The 20176-nt window shown below is 37.2% G+C and overlaps 1 protein-coding gene across 6 annotated transcripts in view; it reads left to right on the top strand.

The window, feature by feature from the left end:
* Positions 1 to 20176, top strand: part of UPF2 (UPF2 regulator of nonsense mediated mRNA decay) — a 68530-nt gene that overhangs the window by 33500 nt on the left and 14854 nt on the right. For all 6 annotated transcript variants that reach the window (XM_075523069.1, XM_075522994.1, XM_075522911.1 and 3 more), the window contains 8 exons: positions 5483 to 5668; positions 6206 to 6409; positions 7127 to 7402; positions 9208 to 9391; positions 14251 to 14390; positions 16235 to 16339; positions 17284 to 17382; positions 18134 to 18301. In XM_075523069.1, coding sequence (XP_075379184.1) covers positions 5483 to 5668; positions 6206 to 6409; positions 7127 to 7402; positions 9208 to 9391; positions 14251 to 14390; positions 16235 to 16339; positions 17284 to 17382; positions 18134 to 18301 — 1362 coding nt within the window. The remainder of the gene's footprint in view (positions 1 to 5482; positions 5669 to 6205; positions 6410 to 7126; positions 7403 to 9207; positions 9392 to 14250; positions 14391 to 16234; positions 16340 to 17283; positions 17383 to 18133; positions 18302 to 20176) is intronic.

Genomic DNA, 20176 nt, shown 5'->3' with positions numbered 1-20176 from the left:
AGAATAGCTTTCTGAAAGTATTCTGGAGAACTCCAGTTGACCTATAAACCTGTTTATGACTTAAATGTAAATAAAGAATTACATTTTTGAAGCAAAAAGCTGTTGCTTTTGAACTACAAATAATTCAGAGGACAAAAACAGAGGGATGAGGCTGAAGGAATATAGGAGCTGTACCTGAACATGCCTGAGGTACTATTTGAGGGGAAAAATGGTAGTGAGTAGAACTGGAGATGATAAAGATATTTCAACTGGAGGTGAAGACAAATTGTGAAAGAGGTGGTTTCTGTGTCCTGCATAACAATCTGGGGTTCTAAATTTGAAGAACAAGTTTATGAAGGCACTAGAGGAAGAGGTTTTAGAAGTAGAGATTGGTAATTAAGGTAAGAGTAGAAGTGGTATCCGTAAGTCTACATAAGTACTAGCAAAGATTTAAAAATAACAATAATTAGCTTTGGGTCTTTTTTAGTGTATGAATAACGTGTTTATTTAGCCTGAATAATGTGCTTTCTGATTTGAGAGACAATCCTAAAACTTGGTGTCCAGGGCAAGAGACTGAGTCAAACACGGTTGAAGAAGTCCTTCAAAGATAGATACTAGCAATAGGAAATTGCATTAAAGTAAAAGCAGCTTAAGCAGGTACAGACCAACTAATAGACCACATTGTTGTATTAGAAGTCTGACTAGATGTTTTTATATTCCCTTCAAATTTGTGCACTGCAGGAAGAATATAGACATGTGTATCTGCAGTAAAGAAAGTAATTGCTGCATTTTGGGGGGGGGAAGTGGACATAGTTTGCCCTTCTGGAAGGGAGCGGTTCAAGTGTTTGGCATCTCTTTTTAGAGACACAGTTCTTAAGCTGTGAAATATCACTGTCTCTTCTGTATTTATCTCCTTTCTTATCAAAGCACAGGCTTACACTTGACAGGTCTTCCTCTTGAATCTATAGCCTCCCTTCTCATGCTGTAGAGTTAATGGAGGAGCAGTTGTTGCATACTTGAGTATATTGTACAATTTCCTTTCCGCAAAATGCTGTTTCTTTCTGAACCTCTTTGAATGTCATAGCATTTGTTGTGGTGGTGTAGTCACAAGAGGAAAGAGATGGACAAATTAACTGCAAGTTCTTGGCTCATGCTTTTTGTTGCAGAGTGCTTTTTATCTTGAAAGGTTTGAATCTCTCAATGTTCTAAAGGTTTGCCAGCTGATGTGTTTTATTGTTAAATATATTCCTTTCCATAATCAAGTATTTTTGCCCTGAAAACACTGTTCCATTATCTTTAAAAGACACTTTACTCATTGCTACCATTTGTAGTTAATAAAAATTTTAGAAGTCAGGAAAAATTAAATACCTTTCCCAGAGCTACTTTCCCTAGCTGACTGCTTTTAGTCTTATGCACTACAAAAACGCTGATTGTTAGTTGTGTTGCTGAAATCTGCTGGATGAATGCTAAACATGACTTAACTGTGAAGTGTAAGACAAACCACAAACACTGTTTCAATAACTGAGGCTTAAAGCCTCACACGGTTTCAGATAAGTAGCCTTTTCTTTAGCGCTGAGGAACCAGGAGAATATAGAGGTGGCAAATAAGTGTGGAATAGCTATTGATTAAGATGTAAAATAGGCTAAACAGATTTATATTCTACAACCATCTTAATAGCTGCATCTTCTAATGTTGCCCTATAGAAACTATAGAGATTAATTTTGAGTTAAATAGTATTACGCAAATTGGGTGATAGTCTTATGGTACCAGTTAGTGTGAACTGTAGAAAAGATTACTTCCAAAGCAAGCTTATTAGGATCTTATGGTAAAAATCTAAGTAAATGTAAAGCTGATCTTATCAGTGACTCTTATGGGTAGAATTAAGGCCTGTTGATCTTCCAAATAATTATTGGTCTTAATCTGTACTGCTGATGATATATTACATAATAAGATGCCAGACAGGCTATGTGTCTCTTATTAAAGACAATATTGCTTTGTCCTGGTGTGGAAGAAAGTCATAGTTAAGAATGGATTTTTTTAATAATTAATTTTCCCTTAATTACTTTTAAAGTGAAGCATTCTATCGGAGTGCCACAAACTTAGCACCACTAAATGACTTAGTCTAGAGGAACATTTAATGATCACATTCTGATTTTGTGGAACTACTGTCATGTTTTAGAAATCATTTAAAGATTCTTCTTTTATCAGGGCAATGTTTATTCCTGTTAATCATTCTTCTTGGCAAGTCTTTAAAATTCAATGTCCTTTATGTAATTTAGAATATTAATGTAGAACTAAGTTGGCTTTAGGATTGGTCTGTTGATAAATGGATTATTTGAATTGGATTATTTGAATTGGTGCTTTGGAAGGAAGATCAGCATTATCTTGATCTATGTTTCTGTAACGTAATCATGTCAATGTCAAATTCTTGTGTTAGGCTGTTGTGGTCTTGTTAAAGGAATCTTTGAAGTTTTGGTATTAAAAGCCTTCTGATGCATTTTTAATCCTTTAACTCAGACAATTGTGTCAAATTGTCTTTTCAAGCTTTAGAGCAAGATCACTTGTATTTATAAACATATAGAACTTAAGCTACATGGTGGCTCATTTCTCAGGGTGACTCCTTTTATAGATGGAGTTGAAACTGTGGGAGAACATTGTACAGTACAGACAGAGGCTGTGACAAAGTCATTGTAGTTAGAATGAGACTGTGTTAATTCACTATAACAAGAGTGTGCTTCCAAGAAATTTAAAATTTTGGTTTTGAACTGTTGGAACAAGTAGGAGGGCAGAGCAGTGGAGGTAGCAAAGGGAAGGAGGAGCTGAACAGTTTCAGTATCTTACTACAATCTGATAATCTAACTGTCGGTTATGCTGAAGTGCTTTTCTGAATTGGGCTTTTCCTGCTGCTTAGGTTTTACTTAGTGACTTCTTTTTTTTTGTTTTGTTGGTGCTGCTTTGCAAAAATCAATTCTGTTTCTTGCAATGCAAATTGGTCTTACGGGGGGGGGGGGCAAGACTATTAACCAGAGGAGCACCTCTTAATTCTTGCCAGATTTTCATTTGAAATGGGTCTGCAATATATGCTGCGTGCAGAGAGGTTTTGTTACTCTGCAAGAAAAAAACCACACCCTTTTACTGTTTTAACTTGGACATTTTAATGTTGCTTGATCTCTTTTTATCAAAGGAAAACCAGAAACCTAATCTTCAAATGTAGTGCTTTACCTTTGTAGTTCTTCATTTTAGCCTAGTAAAATGAAGACCCGAAGTAGTTAATTAGCTTAAAGCACTTTAGACTGCAGGTCTTGCTTTTTTCTTCTGAAATGTGTCAAGGTTTTTGTTATTGTAGGCAGTGTATTGTTATGGTTTCTCTTTCCTGCCTGTCCATAGGACTTGATGCCTTAAATGGGAAAGGATTGAAACATGCATGGTTGCTTAAAATGGTGATGGCTTTTAATAGAGATTAAGACTAATACTATCCATTTAGACTTAGAATATGTACTTGGGATTGCTAAAAAAAAAAATATGATGAATTACAGCGATTTTGAGACTTGGGGTAGTGCATATTGTCTCTTCTGGGTAGAAACATTTTAATTATAACCTATTATTTACAGTATAATGTGCAACTTTTTATAACAGGAAAATATACAAATTATGTAGTTTTAGGGTTTTTAAAATTTTATTTGCAAGCTCTTCTGCTGTTTTCTCTGTTATGCTTTACTTTGCCCTACTTCATTTTTTCAGTTCATAGTAAAACATAATAAATGTCATTACGGCAGCAAAGATATATTTTCTCTTGCTGCATCTAGAAAAGGAGAAAAATTTACAAAGGTAATACTAACATATATGACACAGTAAGGTTTTGGAACTTGGAACTTTGTTAAAGTTCCAAACTTTGTTGAAGTTCCAAACTTTGGAACTTGTATGTGGTTTTTCCCCACATGAAACAATTTACGTACTCGATTGTTAAGTGCTATGCATCTGTCAAGCACCTGTAGGTAAACTTGCTACTACTTGACAGAAATTTCCAATTTGGAAAGTACCAGCCTCAGTTAGGGAATCAAAGGGGAGGCCATTTGTGTCATGGAAAAGGTTAAAAATGAAATGTGCTAGGGTTGGTGTCAGATTGAGACATTTCTGGCAATAGATGCATAGGATCTAGGAGGAAAATTACGTTATTTGTTGGGTTACTATGTTACACAAAACTACTCTACTCTTCCTCATTGAATTAGTAGCTGAAACTCCAGGTTAAGGAGCTGTTTGAGTACATTTACATTTCAGTTGAACTGAACCACTGCATTGTAAAAGAAACTTTAAATTATTCAAGTTTAGTGGAAAGTCCACTAGCATGAAAAATTGTGCTGCTTCACCAATGATCAAAGAAGGTGTAAACGCTTTTCATTAGTTTGCTGAACTACCTGAATGTATATACTAACATTTGTTTGTGGTGATAAAATGGTACTTACGCTTTAGTTTTCTTTATTGGTTTGATGCTGTAAATTACTGTGTAGCCAAACTTTATTAAGTAATAAAGTCTAAACCTGTGCAGTTTCTTTTCCTGTTGAACCACCTTAGAGTGCTTTAGGATATATGGGATCGTATGATGCACATAAAAATTCAATGCAACTTAGAGAATTACACATGTATATGCATAGAAAAACACAGATGCATGTAAAAATTATATTATTTTGGAATTAAGTTCATCCTCATCTTTAACTGTAAAAATCAGCAGCTTAGAACTGCTACTTTTGTTCTTGTACAGCATTTTTAGATCCAACAAACTTTTAAAACCCACAAAATAAATCTTAAAGTACGTATCCAAAATGAAGTATGGAGAAAAGATTGTATTCAGTGAGGAAAATTAGGTCAATCCTGGCAATTAAGCACAGTAATTAGTGTTGATGTAGTAACCTTTAACTTGTCTGATTTTTTCCTGAAATACTCTTTTATGGTAGGTACTGTTTTCCTTGCAGTCTATCCTGCTTGGGTAAACAGCAAGAATGGAGCGTGTAATAAGAAAAATGCCATTGCCTAAACAATGGAAAATTCATGTGAAACCATCAGTATAAACTTTCTGGAGTCACATATTGATGTAAACAGTAGATTGCCACTCTTATGACGATTTACTATGCTTTTGTCAAAAAAGCATATTTCACCTACTTTAGTTAAGTAAAATAACGTTTTGAATAGAGTGGCTAATAATCTTATTAACCATTTATCTAAACAGTAACATTTAGATTTCAAGTTAAGCTTTAAATACTTTTCTGAAACTTTTTTCACCACAGGTGAACCATTATAAAAATAGGGATTGTAAAGAAAAACGACCTTGGAAATAGCAACACAGAACCATCTATATGCTTTGTCCTTTCTTGTCTCTACCCAAAATTTTAACTTCCTTTTCTGCAACCTTTCATGTTTCCTTTATCCCAGACTTAACTGTAAAAGGCTTTGGCTTGAGAATGTAGTATGTCAGTATCTTTAACTGATTATTTGCATTTATTTTCAGGAACAAATGATGAGAAAAAAACAAGCAATGCATCTAGATGCACGCTATGTTACAATGGTAGAAAATGCCTATTACTACTGTAATCCTCCTCCAGCTGAAAAAACTGTGAAGAAAAAACGTCCTCCTTTGCAAGAATATATTCGTAAGCTTCTTTATAAGGATCTCTCCAAGGTCACCACAGAGAAGGTAAATCCGTTTGAAATCTTTGGTACAGATCTTACTGGAAGCGATGTAGTATTAACTTTCAGAGTGCTTGGGGAGGGTTATAATTTTCTTTAATTGCAAGGAAGAGGGATTGTTTTTGTATCCCTGATTGCTAAGATAGTTTCATTTCTTTTATTGTAATGCATGGAAGCTCCAGTCATGGACCTGCATTCTCCACAGTCATTAAGTGCTGAACAAATAGAGAATGAAATAAGAATCTTTGTACTAAATATCTTACATTCACAGTAAAATACTACAGTTAAATACAGACTTTAAGAGCAAGGAAATTATGGAACAGATTTGGACAGCTTGATTAGTAGTTAGAGGACAGCAGTTGGGTTACATCTATAAAGTTTTCTATAGCTGTTGCAGATCTGGAAGATGCTTGAAAAAGAGAATGACGTTGCTTGCAGATGCTTTCAGGGATTTCATCTCAACTGTGAGAGACAGGGGATGACAGTCAATATTATTGATATTTTGCCTGCTAAAATGTTAAGCTTGTCTTAAAACTTGGTTTAGGTCCTGAGACAGATGCGCAAGCTGCCTTGGCAGGATGCAGAAGTAAAAGACTATGTTATATGCTGTATGATCAACATCTGGAATGTGAAATATAATAGTATTCACTGTGTAGCCAACCTCTTAGCAGGGTTGGTTCTTTACCAGGAAGATGTTGGAATCCATGTTGTGGATGGAGTACTAGAGGATATTCGACTAGGAATGGAGGTAAACAAGCAACATTTTTATGAAGCCGTAGTCATCTACTTATGTTGAAAGGAAAACAATAAAATAATCATGCTTAAAGAAAAGAATCCTTGGATTCTGGATTTTTGTCTGATGACTTTTCTACCAGTCTCAGTTGTTTGCTTTATGTAGGTTTATTTAAATTAAAAAAACACCCCCCCCACCCCCCCCCATCCACCCCACCCCACCCACCCCCCCACCCCCCACCCACCCCCCCCCCAAAAAAAAAAACCCAACAAACCGCAAAGATTACTAGGACAGTTATTTTGCCCCCCTTATTATAGTAAGGGGATACAATTTATTCTTGAACAGTGTAGCCGGATTCATGCAACTTCAAGTAACTTCGGAGACTAGTCCATATTTTGATAGGGGTTATAGTTACAAGAATTCTCTGGGCAATGAAAAATCATAGATTTAAGATAGACTATGTTAAATGTCTTCGAACTTTATATTAACTACTAGTTGACCAGTTTTCATAAATGCCTTCAGTACTCTTTAATGTTTAATTTTGTGTAATGTACATAGCCATAAATAACCATCTTTTATTGTAATGAATGCTATCAATTTAAAATAAAATTAAAAAAAACCAAAAAAACCCCAAAAACCAAACAAAAAACCAAACAAAACCCCACAACCTTTTACAAATATTCTGTTGTATCTGCATGACAAAGTGATTTTTGTTGTTGTTGTTTGATAAAGGTTAACCAACCAAAGTTTAACCAGCGACGGATCAGCAGTGCCAAGTTTTTGGGGGAACTTTACAATTACCGAATGGTGGAATCAGCTGTAATATTTCGAACTCTGTATTCTTTCACATCCTTCGGTGTGAACCCTGATGGTAGTCCTAGTCCACTGGATCCTCCAGAGCATCTCTTCAGAATCAGACTAGTCTGTACAATCCTCGATACCTGTGGGCAGTATTTTGACAGAGGATCCAGCAAACGAAAACTTGATTGCTTCCTTGTATATTTTCAGGTATTCTAAACTAAATTTTATATAGTTTTGTAGATTTCTTTAACGAGCTAATGTAGGTCAGTCTGTTACATACTTCTTTCATTGTTCTCTAGCACTGTAATTTTTAGAATCCTGTCTGTCTGATATCAATTTTATTTTAAAGTGACATGTATGTTCAGTTGTATGTAGATATTACTGTTCCAACAAACTTGCAGAACAGTGGGGTACCAGTTGATTCACTGAAGGGTTTAAGTTCCCCCCATCAGGGGCTCTCAGGAAGTGGAAAAATGGGCTGACCTTGTGAATTCCAGCAAAGGAAGTCTTCCAGCTGGGATGGAATAGCTCCATGCAACAACACAGCCTGGCACTGACTACTTAGAAAGTAGCTTTGCAGGAATAGAGCTGGGACTCCTGGTCTGTATGAACGTGACATTGTTCTCCACCATTAGGGTGATGAAGACCAACAGTTTATTACATTGCAGTGGCAAGAGTGTAGCCAGCAGCTTGAGGGAAGTGATTCATTTTTTTTTTTCCCCTTCCCTTCTGCTTGTCACTTGTGAGACCACATCTGGAGCACTGTTTCCAGTTCAGGGCTTCCTGGTAGATGAGAAGAGGGACATTAGCAAACTGAGCTGAATCCAGTGGAGGGTCACCAAAATGATCAGGAGGCTCTCAGTTCTCACATTGTGGGTTTACTCAGCTTGGAGAAGAGAATGCTAATTAGGTTGCTGTCCTCAGCTAATAATGTTTGTAGAGAAGGAGGAGTCAGATACTTCTCAGGCATGCACAGGGAAAGGATGAGAAGTAATGGTCACAAGTTGCAGCAAAGAAAGTTCTGACTGAATAGATGTAAGGGAGGGGGAAAGATTTCATAATGGGGAGTGTTTAAACATCAGAATGGGTTCCTCTGAGCAAATGTGGAATTCCAGTCCATGGAGTTCATGCTAAAATTGTTTGGAGTTAATTTATTTTTCTTTCTGTTTCTCTCTCTTAATATCCTTGTTTTAGTATAATTTAAAATTAAGGCCATAATGACTTATTTCATACCTTCAGGATGCATATCCTTCATCTGTATCTGAGATGTAAAATGATTTTTTTGAAGTACAGTATGGCCTTATTTTTAAACCCCGAATAAGCTTGTCAGTGAAGAAGTGGTCATATTTTTGTTACACCTTACAATTTCAACAAGTGTTCCTTTTGACCATGTCACCTGTTAAATAAACATTGTTACTCATACTTCGTTTTCAGATGCAATGTTTACAACACCTTTGTTCTACTGTTCTACTGTTTCTACTGTTAGGTTCACTTAAGATCAGCATTTATTTTTTACAATTTTATTGTAAGGGGTATGTGCTAATTTGTTATAAAGCAAACTGGATAAGTCACTTCATGCTAGCTGCAGTCTTAAAACTTTTTGTGATGTTTCCCCTCTTCTTCCCATAATATGCCCTTGGGGGAATTAATTTTCTTGAAAATATATGGAGGAAGGAATTGAAAGCTGGCCCATTAAGTGCTCATCTCTCATTGAAAGAATCTATCCTTAGTAGGCACTTTCTTTTCAGTCCTTTTTTTTTGCTCAGTCTTTATACTTCTAACAGTTGTTATGATAAAAGGAGCTTATTCTTAATGTTCGTGATATCCGTTGTTATCGAACAATGCTTAGTGATATCGGAATATCTAATAGTTATATGAAATAAGAGAGTAGCGATGTAAAATCTTTTGCATTTTCTGCTGTACAAACACGGCTAAGCATTACAAACTCCCTAAGTTAAATAGTTTATAAATGCCACTATGCATATAATTTATTTGAATATTTTGTATTCTAGCGGTATGTTTGGTGGAAAAAAAGTCTGGATGTTTGGACAAAAGACCATCCGTTTCCTATAGACATAGACTATATGATCAGTGATACACTGGAATTGCTAAGACCAAAGATAAAGCTCTGCAATTCTCTGGAAGAAGCTATCAGACAGGTGCAAGACTTGGAACGAGAATTCTTAATAAAATTAGGTAAGAAAATATTCAAGGGAAATGAGGTCTTTTTGACAATTCCTATATTTCTTAAAATTATCTTTTGTATGATGATGACACGTAACTATTGTTATTCTCATTATATGATATTTTTATTCTCATGATATAAATATTTTTGTAACTTCTCTGCATTTTTCTGATCACTATAGAGATCGTATAGAATCACCATAACTCTAAAGTGATTGAGTGTTTAAAAAAAATTTCAATATGAATACTATTAATTTGGAGTAGTATTTGGAGAGGGCGACTGTGTCTGGTGTGTGTATATATATATATATAAAAAAATAAGTATATGGAGTAGTATGGTGCAAATGAGGAGGAAGAAAACTATGAATTTCATTAGAAAAATTTAGGAAGCACACTCTAGTACAAAAAGCGAGGAGTATCTGCACACTTGGTTACTGCAGCCTGTTGGTTGGTGAGCACTGATGGAAACCAGCTTGGTCATTTTGGTAGATTGGTTGCTTGCAACTCCGTGTTCCTTCCCCAGTTCTGGATTTGACTAGAGCTGCTGTGTCAAAGTATGCATTAGTGTGAGACTACAATAAAAGAGAGAACCTGTTTTGCCTTTAAAACGCTGTCGGGTACTTTGATCCTTACACTTCCTTCGGAATAATTTTGAGTGGGCTTTACGGTTTGGTAGAGACCAGAGGACAATTTCCTTTTCATGAATTAGAGCTTTAGTTGGATTGTTAAAGGTTTTTTTATTCTTAAAATGTATCTGTTGGCTAGGTTCTGTGCTAGCTTGCAGTTCCTGCTAAGAGTAGGGATGTATATTTATAAATCTTGTTGTGTTAAAAATCAGTCAATTTCATGAGAAAAAGCTGGGCTTGCAGCACAGCTCAGTTGACAAAATACTGGTTAGTGTGTATCTAAAACTACTATCATCATATTAACCTTTAAACCTTTTGTACATATCAATTCTTACTGATTATTGGATACTACTGTGCTCATTTCTCAGTAAATGGAGTTTTCTTCTAATCTTCCATCTTTATTTGAAGACAAGCTTGGTCATGAAAAGCTTTTACAGTTTTTAAGTGTTAATTATAGCCTTAATAGCACTTCATCTAGTTAGACAAGTTCAATTTTTAAGAATAATCCTTTAATCCAGTGGGATGAGTATGTGTAATTGCCAGGTGAAACGTTGCAACTTCTGTTTTAGGAGGAATTTATATTTTTAATATGCTGTTTGTTTAATTGACATGCCTTAAAATTACCTATGTAGCAACTGAAATACAGATAAAAATTTATTTATGGTATGATCTTCTACTCTTCACTGGGTAAAAAACTGGCTGGATGGCCGAGCCCAGAGTGGTGGTGAATGGAGTTTACTCCAGTTGGCGGCCGGTCACAAGCGGTGTTCCCCAGGGCTCTGTGTTGGGGCCAGTCTTGTTTAATATCTTTATCAATGATCTGGATGAGGGGATCGAGTGCACCCTCAGTAAGTTTGCAGATGACACCAAATTGGGCAGGAGTGTCGATCTGCTTGAGGGGAGGAAGGCTCTACAGAGGGACCTGGACAGGCTGGATCGACGGGCTGAGGCCGACTGTATGAGGTTCAACAAGGCTCAGTGCTGGGTCCTGCACTTGGGCCCCAACAACCCCGTGCAACGCTACAGGCTTGGGGAAGAGTGGCTGGAAAGCTGCCCGGGGGAAAAGGACCTGAGGGTGCTGGTTGGCAGCCGGCTGAACATGAGCTGGCAGTGTGCCCAGGTGGCCAAGAAAGCCAACATCATCCTGGCTTGTATCGGGAATAGTGTGGCCAGCAGGACTAGGGAAGTGATTGTCCCCCTGTACTCGGCACTAGTAAGGCCGCACCTCGAATCCTGTGTTCAGTTTTGGGCCCCTCAGTACAAGAAAGACATTGAGGTGCTGGAGTGAGTCCAGAGAAGGGCAACGAAGCTGGTGAAGGGTCTAGAGCACAAGTCTGATGAGGAGCGGCTGAGGGAGCTGGGGTTGTTTAGCCTGGAGAAAAGGAGGCTGAGGGGAGACCTTATTGTTCTCTACAACTACCTGAAAGGAGGTTGTAGAGAGGTGGGGGTCAGTCTCTTCTCCCAGTTAACAAGTGATAGGACGAGAGGAAATGGCCTCAAGTTGCATCAGGAGAGGTTTAGATTGGATATTAGGAAAAATTTCTTTACTGAAAGGGTGGTCAAGCATTGGAACAGGCTGCCCAAGGGAAGTGGTTGAGTCGCCATCCCTGGAGGTATTTAAAGGACAGGTAGATGTGGCACTTCAGGACATGGTTTAGTAGGCATGGAGGTGTTGGGTTGATGTTTGGACTAGATGATCTTAGAGGTCTTTTCCAACCTTAATGATTCTATGATTTCTATGATTTTCTGTGATCTAAATTACTAGCTTTTATGCTCTCAGAATGATAACCAAGAAGTAATTTACCACTAGTTACATAAACTGTAATATTCTTTTGAAAGATACTCAGTACTTCCTTCCTACAAATCATAAGAACTTCTGTTCTCTGCATCATCACCACTACTATAACAGCTGGATTTAGTGCAGTTAAGGGGAGATACGTGGCTGCTGAATGCGAGCATGTGTTGGAGGCATTTAATTGTGTTTGTTTTGGCACCAGTAAAGCCCATCAACAGTACAGCCTTTACTGTTGGGGGTTGTTGTGTGTGTGTCCCCCAAGTGCGTTGCTTTTCTTGATACTGATATTACTAGCTAGCTATTAAACATCAGTATAGGATGTGATAGTTCCTAGTCCTCCTATTAGGACTGTTTGAAGGTGGTCTCAGGAAGGTTGTCATCTGCCTTTCTGATCTTTGAAGGTTATGATGATAGGTGCCAGCATATCTGAAGGAAATGATTTTTTTTTTAATACTTTAACAAAAGCTCTAGTAAAACTGCAGTTCTTGATAAATTTGCCCCCACAGTTCCTTGGCCCATGGACAAAAACACTGAGAAGGTATTGTGCTGAAGACCATGATGTGCTTTGCTCTTTATCAGTCTGAAGTGTAGTTATAGGCAGAACAGTGGGGTGGCTTGTTGCCTGCAGACCTTGGGTTGGGGACTGACTGTTGGTTCCAGTGCTGCTCTGGTGGTTTTGTAGTGGTGAGAGTATACCAAGTGATTGAAAAGAAACTCTTGTGTAATTATGGAGCAGCACAGATTTTGAAGAGCACGGTGTTTATAAACAGGGAAGAAAAAAGAATGCTTTGAAACCTCTGGAATATGAAGGAAGAAGTGTGTGTGTGTGTGCGCACAGAACTGAAATCCTCAATAAATACCATACAGCCATATATACCATTCATTTGATTTCTGAATTTTGTCTAATTCAAGCATGGCTGTAAAGATTCGCTTCCTCCTAAAGCTGATCTTTGTGATCTTAGTAAAAGTTTTGTAAAGAGACCTGGCTGTGTGTGTCTGCATATCGCATCTCTTAAAGGCACTGGAGGTGGAGAAAAAAAAGAAGTCTGGTATGCCCCAAACCACTTGTATATTCAGAATCTAGACTTCTGCTTAAGAACAGCATACTGCTGCATTTGCTCTTTGCATATGGCAGAGAACAAACAAGGAAGGAGTGCCATGAGCACAGAACCTATGCATTCATTTGCCAATTTGTCCAAAAAACTTTAAGCTAACAGCCGACCATAAGTATGGTTGGTATAATGTTAAAATATGAATGACAAACTGCATAGTAACTGTCTTGACTCCTTACTAAAATCTTTGAAAAATGACTAGCTTAGATCTGCTGTGTCGCAGAAGGCTGGCATCAGCATCACTTTCTGCTAGCTCTAACCATGATCCTCTGGAGGATTAAGTGGCTTCTTAAATTAATGAACAAAATTAAAAGAATGTATGTGAACAGTAGCATATGCTGGGAGTTTGTTCTTTTTTGCATTGGATGACTTAATTTTTGCAACAGCTGTTCTCTAAAACAGACCTTCATTTATTTTTCCTGAATCAGAACCATGCTCAATTCTTAAAAATTTTCTCTGAAAACAAGTCTGATTGAAATCTATATCTAAGACTAAATTGGACACTGAAGCACTGAAAGAAGCTAAAACTTATTTTTTCACTACTGTGGGAATGGTATAGATAAGGGTATTACATTGAAGGATACCTGATTGAAAGAAAGCAGAGGTTTAGGGAGCTATGCTTGATACCTTATACAGAGTAAACTAAAATGTCTTGAGGGATAGAGGTGGCAAGCAGGTCAGTAAGGAAAACTGCAAGATTAACTAAAACACAGTGAAAGAACTGTCAGTCCTGTCTGCAAGTAGGATGAGCACACTAGATAATACTTTAGGAAGAGACTCTTGATTTCCTAAAGACTTTATATAGGCACCTACATTCTCATAGGTTCAAGTGCACATTAGGATAAGAGTCAGAAAGGTTTATTACAGGCTGAGAAAATAGTTGTTTCAAAACTGCTAATTGACAGTGGTGTGAAGGACTGGAACTAAGACTGCAGAGGCTTGATGTCTTCTGGGTTCTGCTGGTTTTGTAGAGTATCCGCAATTTAGTGCTCATGTTTCAGTAAGGTTGCACGTTTAGTTTGAGGATATTTTCAAGCAGTTTGCACGGTGCAGTTTCCTGCTTGCTGTTCTGTGTGAGATTTTAAACATTTTCCATAATGTTTTCCTCTTTTTCTGGCAGGGAAATTATTATCCTTTGCGAGTAAGGTAACTATATAGAAAATGTTTCATTCAGAAGTTGAATATTATGACCCATTGGAAGTTTTAGTGTTCAGTAACAATGGAATTTTGAAGTGATCTTCCACATCTGAGTGGTTATATGTGTTCTAATGCTCTAATTCTTGTTCTAATTCTGTTCTAGTTCTTTGTTCTAATTCTTTCTCATTTTCCAAATTTCAGGAATTGTGAATGACAAAGATTCCAAAGATTCCATTACGGAAGGAGAGAATCTGGAAGAGGACGAAGAGGAGGAGGAAGGTGGAGCAGAAACAGAGGAACAATCTGGAAATGAAAGTGAAGTAAATGAGCCAGAAGAAGAGGTGAACTTAAATAATTTACCTTGCCTTGTATAAAAAGAATGAGTAATCAGTATTTTGATTACTCGTTACTTTCTGAAGCCCTTCTATGTCACAGTGTTAGCAGGTGAAATGTGGGTATACACAACCCAGTCAGTACTCTGAGGGTATTTCCATCTGAGTTTTATATATCTATGGAAAACTGAATACAGTGTCTGAGGCTTATTCCAGACAAATTATGGCAGAAACTTGAACCTGACAACTTTGCTCAGGGTATGTGCTGCTTCTCAACAAAAAGATGCCTCCAGTTTTTTGGCATGAAAACACTTTCAGATTATTTTCTTTGTCTGTTGTAGAAGCGAATGTATTGACTAGATGGCAAAGCAGTTGTGTAGGAAAAATAACAGGTGTTCAGAGTATGCCTGTATAATATGAATAAATAAAAGGTTTATGGAGCATAACAACCTTCCTTGTTTACTGTGCCAATAATCTTTTGAATCAAAAATGGTGAAGCCAATAAAAAAAGAGATGTACATAGAAATTCTAACTTGTCACTATGACACAGCAAAGTTGACGTGATAATGGTGGTATTATGAGAAAATGAGTTCATCAAGGAAATAGGAAACGCTTTTTCTCCTTATGCTTGGGTTGGTTGGTTTACCATTAAGCTTTCTTTCAGTCATGCTTCTCAGCATTAAAGTTCCTGAAGCACAGGCTGGGTTTGTGCCTTTACCCACAAATTAATAATGTCATAAACAGTTTGGGGGTGGGGAAGGGACCTCTGGAGATCTTCTTGTCCAACCTCCCTTGCTCAAAGCAGGGTCACCTACAGCAGGTTTCCTGAGGCAAAGTCCAATCAAGTTTTGAGTATCTCCAAGGATGGAGACTTCACAACCTTCCTGGGCAATCTGTTCCAGTGTTTAAACACCATCGCAGTAAAGAAGGCTTTTTTTTTTCTTATGTTTAAATGAAATTTTTCAACTTGTGTCCATTGCCTCTGGGTCTGTCACTGAGAAGTGTCCGATTTCTCCCTTCTTTGCTCCCTCCCTTCAGGTATTTATACACACTGAGAAGATCTCCCACCCCACCCTGCACCTTCTGTTCCCCAGACTAAACAATGCCATCTCTCTCAGCCTCTCCTCCTATGACAAATCCTCCAGTCCCTTTATCATCTTCACAGCCTATTGCTGGACTTGCTCCAGTATGTCTTGTACTGGGGAACCCAGAGCTGGGTGCAGCACTCCAGATGTATCTTACCAGTGCTGAGCAGGCAGGAAGGATCACCTCCTTTGACCTGTCAACAACACTTTTTCGTAATGCAGCCCAGGATTCAGTCAGCTGCCTTTGCTGCAAGGGTACATTGCTGGTTCTTGGTCAGTTTGTTGTCCACCAGGACCCCAGGTCCTTCTTTGCCAAGCTGCTTTCCAGATGGGCAGCCTGTACTAGTGAATGGGGTTATTGCTTCTCAGGTGCAGGACTTGGCATTTCCTTTCATTGAACTTCATGAGTTCTTGTCAATCCATTCCTCCAGCTTGTTGAGTTCCCTCTGAGTGGCAGCACAACCATCTAGTGTATCAGCCACTACTCCCAGTTTTCTCTATCAGCCACTACTCCCAGTTTTCTCTATCAGCCACTACTCCCAGTTTGTGAAAATGTCAGATAAAGCCAAGTGAGTTCAGACTGAAACATTAAATACAAAACATAACAAACAAATTTACTAAGACTGAACTGAACTAAACAGGTTCAGATGGGGATGGGGTAGGAAAGGTGCAGCAAATGTGTATGAGGAATCAGATGCAAGTAGTCTTTTTGTTTTAAAACAGTCAGAAGTTGTTATGTTCTCAAATTTTAAACATTGAATATTTCAGGAGGGCTCTGACAATGAGGAAGAAGAAGGTGAAGAAGAAGAGGAAGAAAACACAGATTATCTTACAGACTCCAATAAGGAAAACGAAACCGATGAGGAGAATACAGTATGTATTGTTACTTTAGATAAGTGAATTGACTTTTGCACCCTTGGTTTTCTTTACTGAATGTTTTTTACCAATGCTGCTCATAACATGTCTGGGAAAACGCGGCAAGAACACTCCCTGCTATTCTTTCAAATACATTTTGGAGCTCATTTTTGTATTTCCAAACTTTCATTATTACCTTCTGAAAATATTTACGCCATCAACTTTGATGCGTACGACATGTTTCCACAGGACCGTGCACTTTCACAGGTAGTTAGACTGGAAAATATTGCGTAAATGATGGTTTCGCAATGCCAGCAATGGTAGCAAACTGATACGGTACAACAAGGTAAACTAGTTACTCTGCACTAGATCTCAAAACTGAAAAGGAGACAAACCAAGAAGTGCAAAATTCCTAAAATACAGATTTGGGATTGGCAGATTATAACATCTGTAGCAAAAGAACCCGTCCGGTTGAGCCTGAACTGCAGTTACATAGTAAGGAAAGTAATGATCATTATAGAACAATGTGGTGGGGTACTGACTTCAAACGTTTTTGTTGTCATGTTGTGCTTTCCAAATACTGAAGGATAGTATTCATCTTGAAAAGACCTTCTAACTTTATGGATTTAAGGGAATAATTAGCTAAATTTGGTGTGGTAGGGATAGAGACTCTTCTTTGTATTGTTGCTGTGTCTAGAATGTGTACATGCACATCTGTACCCATACACTAGTATGTCATAATGAGTGGCCAGCCTTCATAATAATTGATGCAATAAATGTCAGAAAATATTTCTTCAAGAAAATCGAGACTGAAAACTTTTTTCTTTAACAGTTCATTTTTTAAGACTTTGATTATGTATGATATGGAAGCAAATAAGGATATTTTTCCCCTATTTCTAGCCTGAATATTCATATTTCTGGATCTAACATAATAGAAGGGTTTTTTTTTCCCATTGCAATAGGAAGTAATGATTAAAGGAGGAGGACTTAAGCATGTCCCTTGTGCAGAAGATGAGGACTTCATTCAGGCATTGGATAAAATGATGCTGGAAAATCTTCAGGTATAAATATTTATTTTCTTAAATTAATGTAATTTGCTGTACAGCTACCTATTTGATTTTTTTTAAGTAAATAAAAGATTAATGCATAGCTTAGCATACTAAAGAACGTGGATTTTGTTTTTCTTAGCTGTGGCGTCTTCTCCGCAGTTGACATGTTTGGTTAAGTAGCTTTTAGTAAAATAGCTGTTAATTGTACTGTTTGCCCAGTGAATATATGACATGCTGACAGGTATTTTCTTGGATGAATAATACCTGCATCAGATACTATCCAATGCTTCTGACTTTATCCTAGGCTATCCAAGCCTAGGTTTTAATATGTTTAAAATGTAGCTGCATTTAAATTTACATAACCTTTCAGTCCTGTATTTTTTTTTTCAGTCACATCTGGTAAATGTTTAAGTATTGAGTATCGCTAGCCCTATATGAGGAATACATTAAAACCATGCTACAAAAAAATCTTGAATGTAGAATGTCCGTTCTCAAGTGTGTTTAATCAAGTCTCTACGTTTCTTTCCTTACAAGGTTAAGTTATCTAAAACTCCTTTGAAATTTGAAGTATTCCATCCCTGTAACTTGCTTCTTCACAAGCAAGGAAATCAAAGGAAAATGTAATAAAGCCTAATACATTTATTTATATATGACTCTGTTTTCTTGGAAGGTTAAAACTTTTCTCAGTCATGAAAAGATGAACATTGCCATACTGACGTGTTTTTAGCATCTGATCATTTATAGAACTTACTTTTTTTAATAGCAACGGAGTGGCGAATCTGTTAAAGTGCATCAGTTAGATGTTGCTATTCCTCTACATCTCAAAAGTCAGCTCAAGAAGGGTCCCCCACTTGGAGGTGGGGAAGGAGAGTCAGAGTCTGGAGACACAATGCCATTTGTCATGTTAACACGAAAAGGCAACAAGCAGCAGGTAAGAGTTCACGTAAGGTATGGATATTGCTTAAATAAATAAATACAATGTTTTCACTTTTCCAAAAGTCACACTCTGTGACTTTTGAAGTCACAGAATTTTTTGTTTCTTCATCCTTTTATCAGATTAGGATGCAGGCATCTTGATTTTGATAAATGGAAAATACTGTATGTAGTTTCTTGGAATTCTTGGTTGTTAATAGAAATCACTTAAGAAAATTCTGTGGTTAAATTATACCATTACAAATTACATTTCATGATCACACCAGTGGGACAGTGGTATTTTTTATGGTTATTTTCAACATAGTTGTTGAAGACGAATGCTTGCAGTTGGTGGACTGCCACTGGAAGTTAAAAGGAGTAGAAAAGAAAAGGAGAAGGAATATTCCAGAATCTTAAAATTTGTAGAATATTCTCTGAAAACACGCTCAGCTTCAAATGAAGCTATGTTTGCTAAATTTCACTTCCTAAGTAACTGCCACTTGGTTGAATTTGTTAAACTTGGAAAAAAGTTGTTATCTCTGAAGGCTTTTTTAGGGGACTTTTCCAGAATGCGCTGAGTGAATCTCTCTGAGAAACTTAAATGGAAATCATGTTGATAAAACAAATAAACCTCTTTGCTTCATGCAGCCAAGCTATACATTTGTTTTGGCTCTTTTCTCCAGTATATGTTTGAATTTTCCTTGGTCAGCAAATGTGTAGTATACAAATCGATACCTAATACATTCCACATGCATTCCTCGTCATGGTTTAGGTCCTTTAAAGAAACCTTTTCGTTTTGGTTGTATAAATTAATGATGAAAGTGAGTAACTCTAGTGACTTTTTGTGGAAAGCAAAACAAAGGCATTGTTTTATTCCATGCATCTGTGCCTTTCAAGTATTAGATCTGTGTCATCATGCCATTACTTTGTTTTGACTTCTGTTACCTGAATTGTGACAGTAGTGTAACTTTTGAGGTATATAAAGCTGCAGTAGAATCTTTCTCTATGTGAAAGACACTTTAAAAATCTGTGTAGAAAGTGAGGTCTGTTTTCATAAAACCCTTGACCTAGTGAGTGTGTGTGATTCCCAATCTGTTTTTAGGCCTCATTAGTCTGTTAAGAAAGTGCTGTGCTGTGTAAGTGCTCTGAAAATGTAAGTGGTGATACCTATTTGAGTGGGCACAGACGTGCTTGCATTTAGTAGTGATGTTTAACTGATTCCTTACTACGTTTCTTTGGTTATTGTGTTTCCCTGGAACTTGAATGTTGTATACAAAGTTCTACAGAAGTTTTGAGTGGGGAATTGTAACTGTTGTCATGGGGCTGAGAAGGGATTTAAGGGAACTCTGTTCAAAGAAAATGGCATTTAGCTTTTTCAGGGTAATTTACCGGGAGTACCTGTAGTTACCAGGAATTTTAGGATCTTCATATTCTGTGTGAGGGAAAAATATTGCCAACGTGTGGCTTGAAAAAGAAAGCAGAACTTGTTCAGGAGCTTTCCCTGCTCCTCCCCCAGTATTTGCTTTTGGGAGTAGGCTCTTCCTGCCAAAACTCCTCTCAGTGTTTCTAGAAATGTAGAAAACAGTTGCTTTATAGACTATTTCAGTTCTTGAGTCAATGAAAGGCTTCTTTGTCCATAGTTCTGTATTCAGAAAAAAAAAAAAGGTCTTAATAGTCAGTTTTAATAGAAAAATAATCAGGAAAGAAGAGGTGGAGTTGAAAAGAAAATAATTATTCCTTCTTATAGTACTTTATTTTAAATCTGCGTGAGCAGAATGTGCACAGAGTTTTGAAGTGATGGATGCATACTTTTAAGTTATAGCTGTGAACTTTCAGCTTTTTAAAAAGCAGTCAAAAAGGATTTGTGGACAACCTGGAAGGCTGTAAGTAACTT

The sequence above is a fragment of the Mycteria americana genome, chromosome 1 (genome assembly GCF_035582795.1).
Source record: "Mycteria americana isolate JAX WOST 10 ecotype Jacksonville Zoo and Gardens chromosome 1, USCA_MyAme_1.0, whole genome shotgun sequence".
Classification (NCBI taxonomy): domain Eukaryota; kingdom Metazoa; phylum Chordata; class Aves; order Ciconiiformes; family Ciconiidae; genus Mycteria; species Mycteria americana.
The sequence above is the reverse complement of the archived record's forward strand: the minus strand, read 5'-3'. Positions and strand labels throughout refer to the sequence as shown.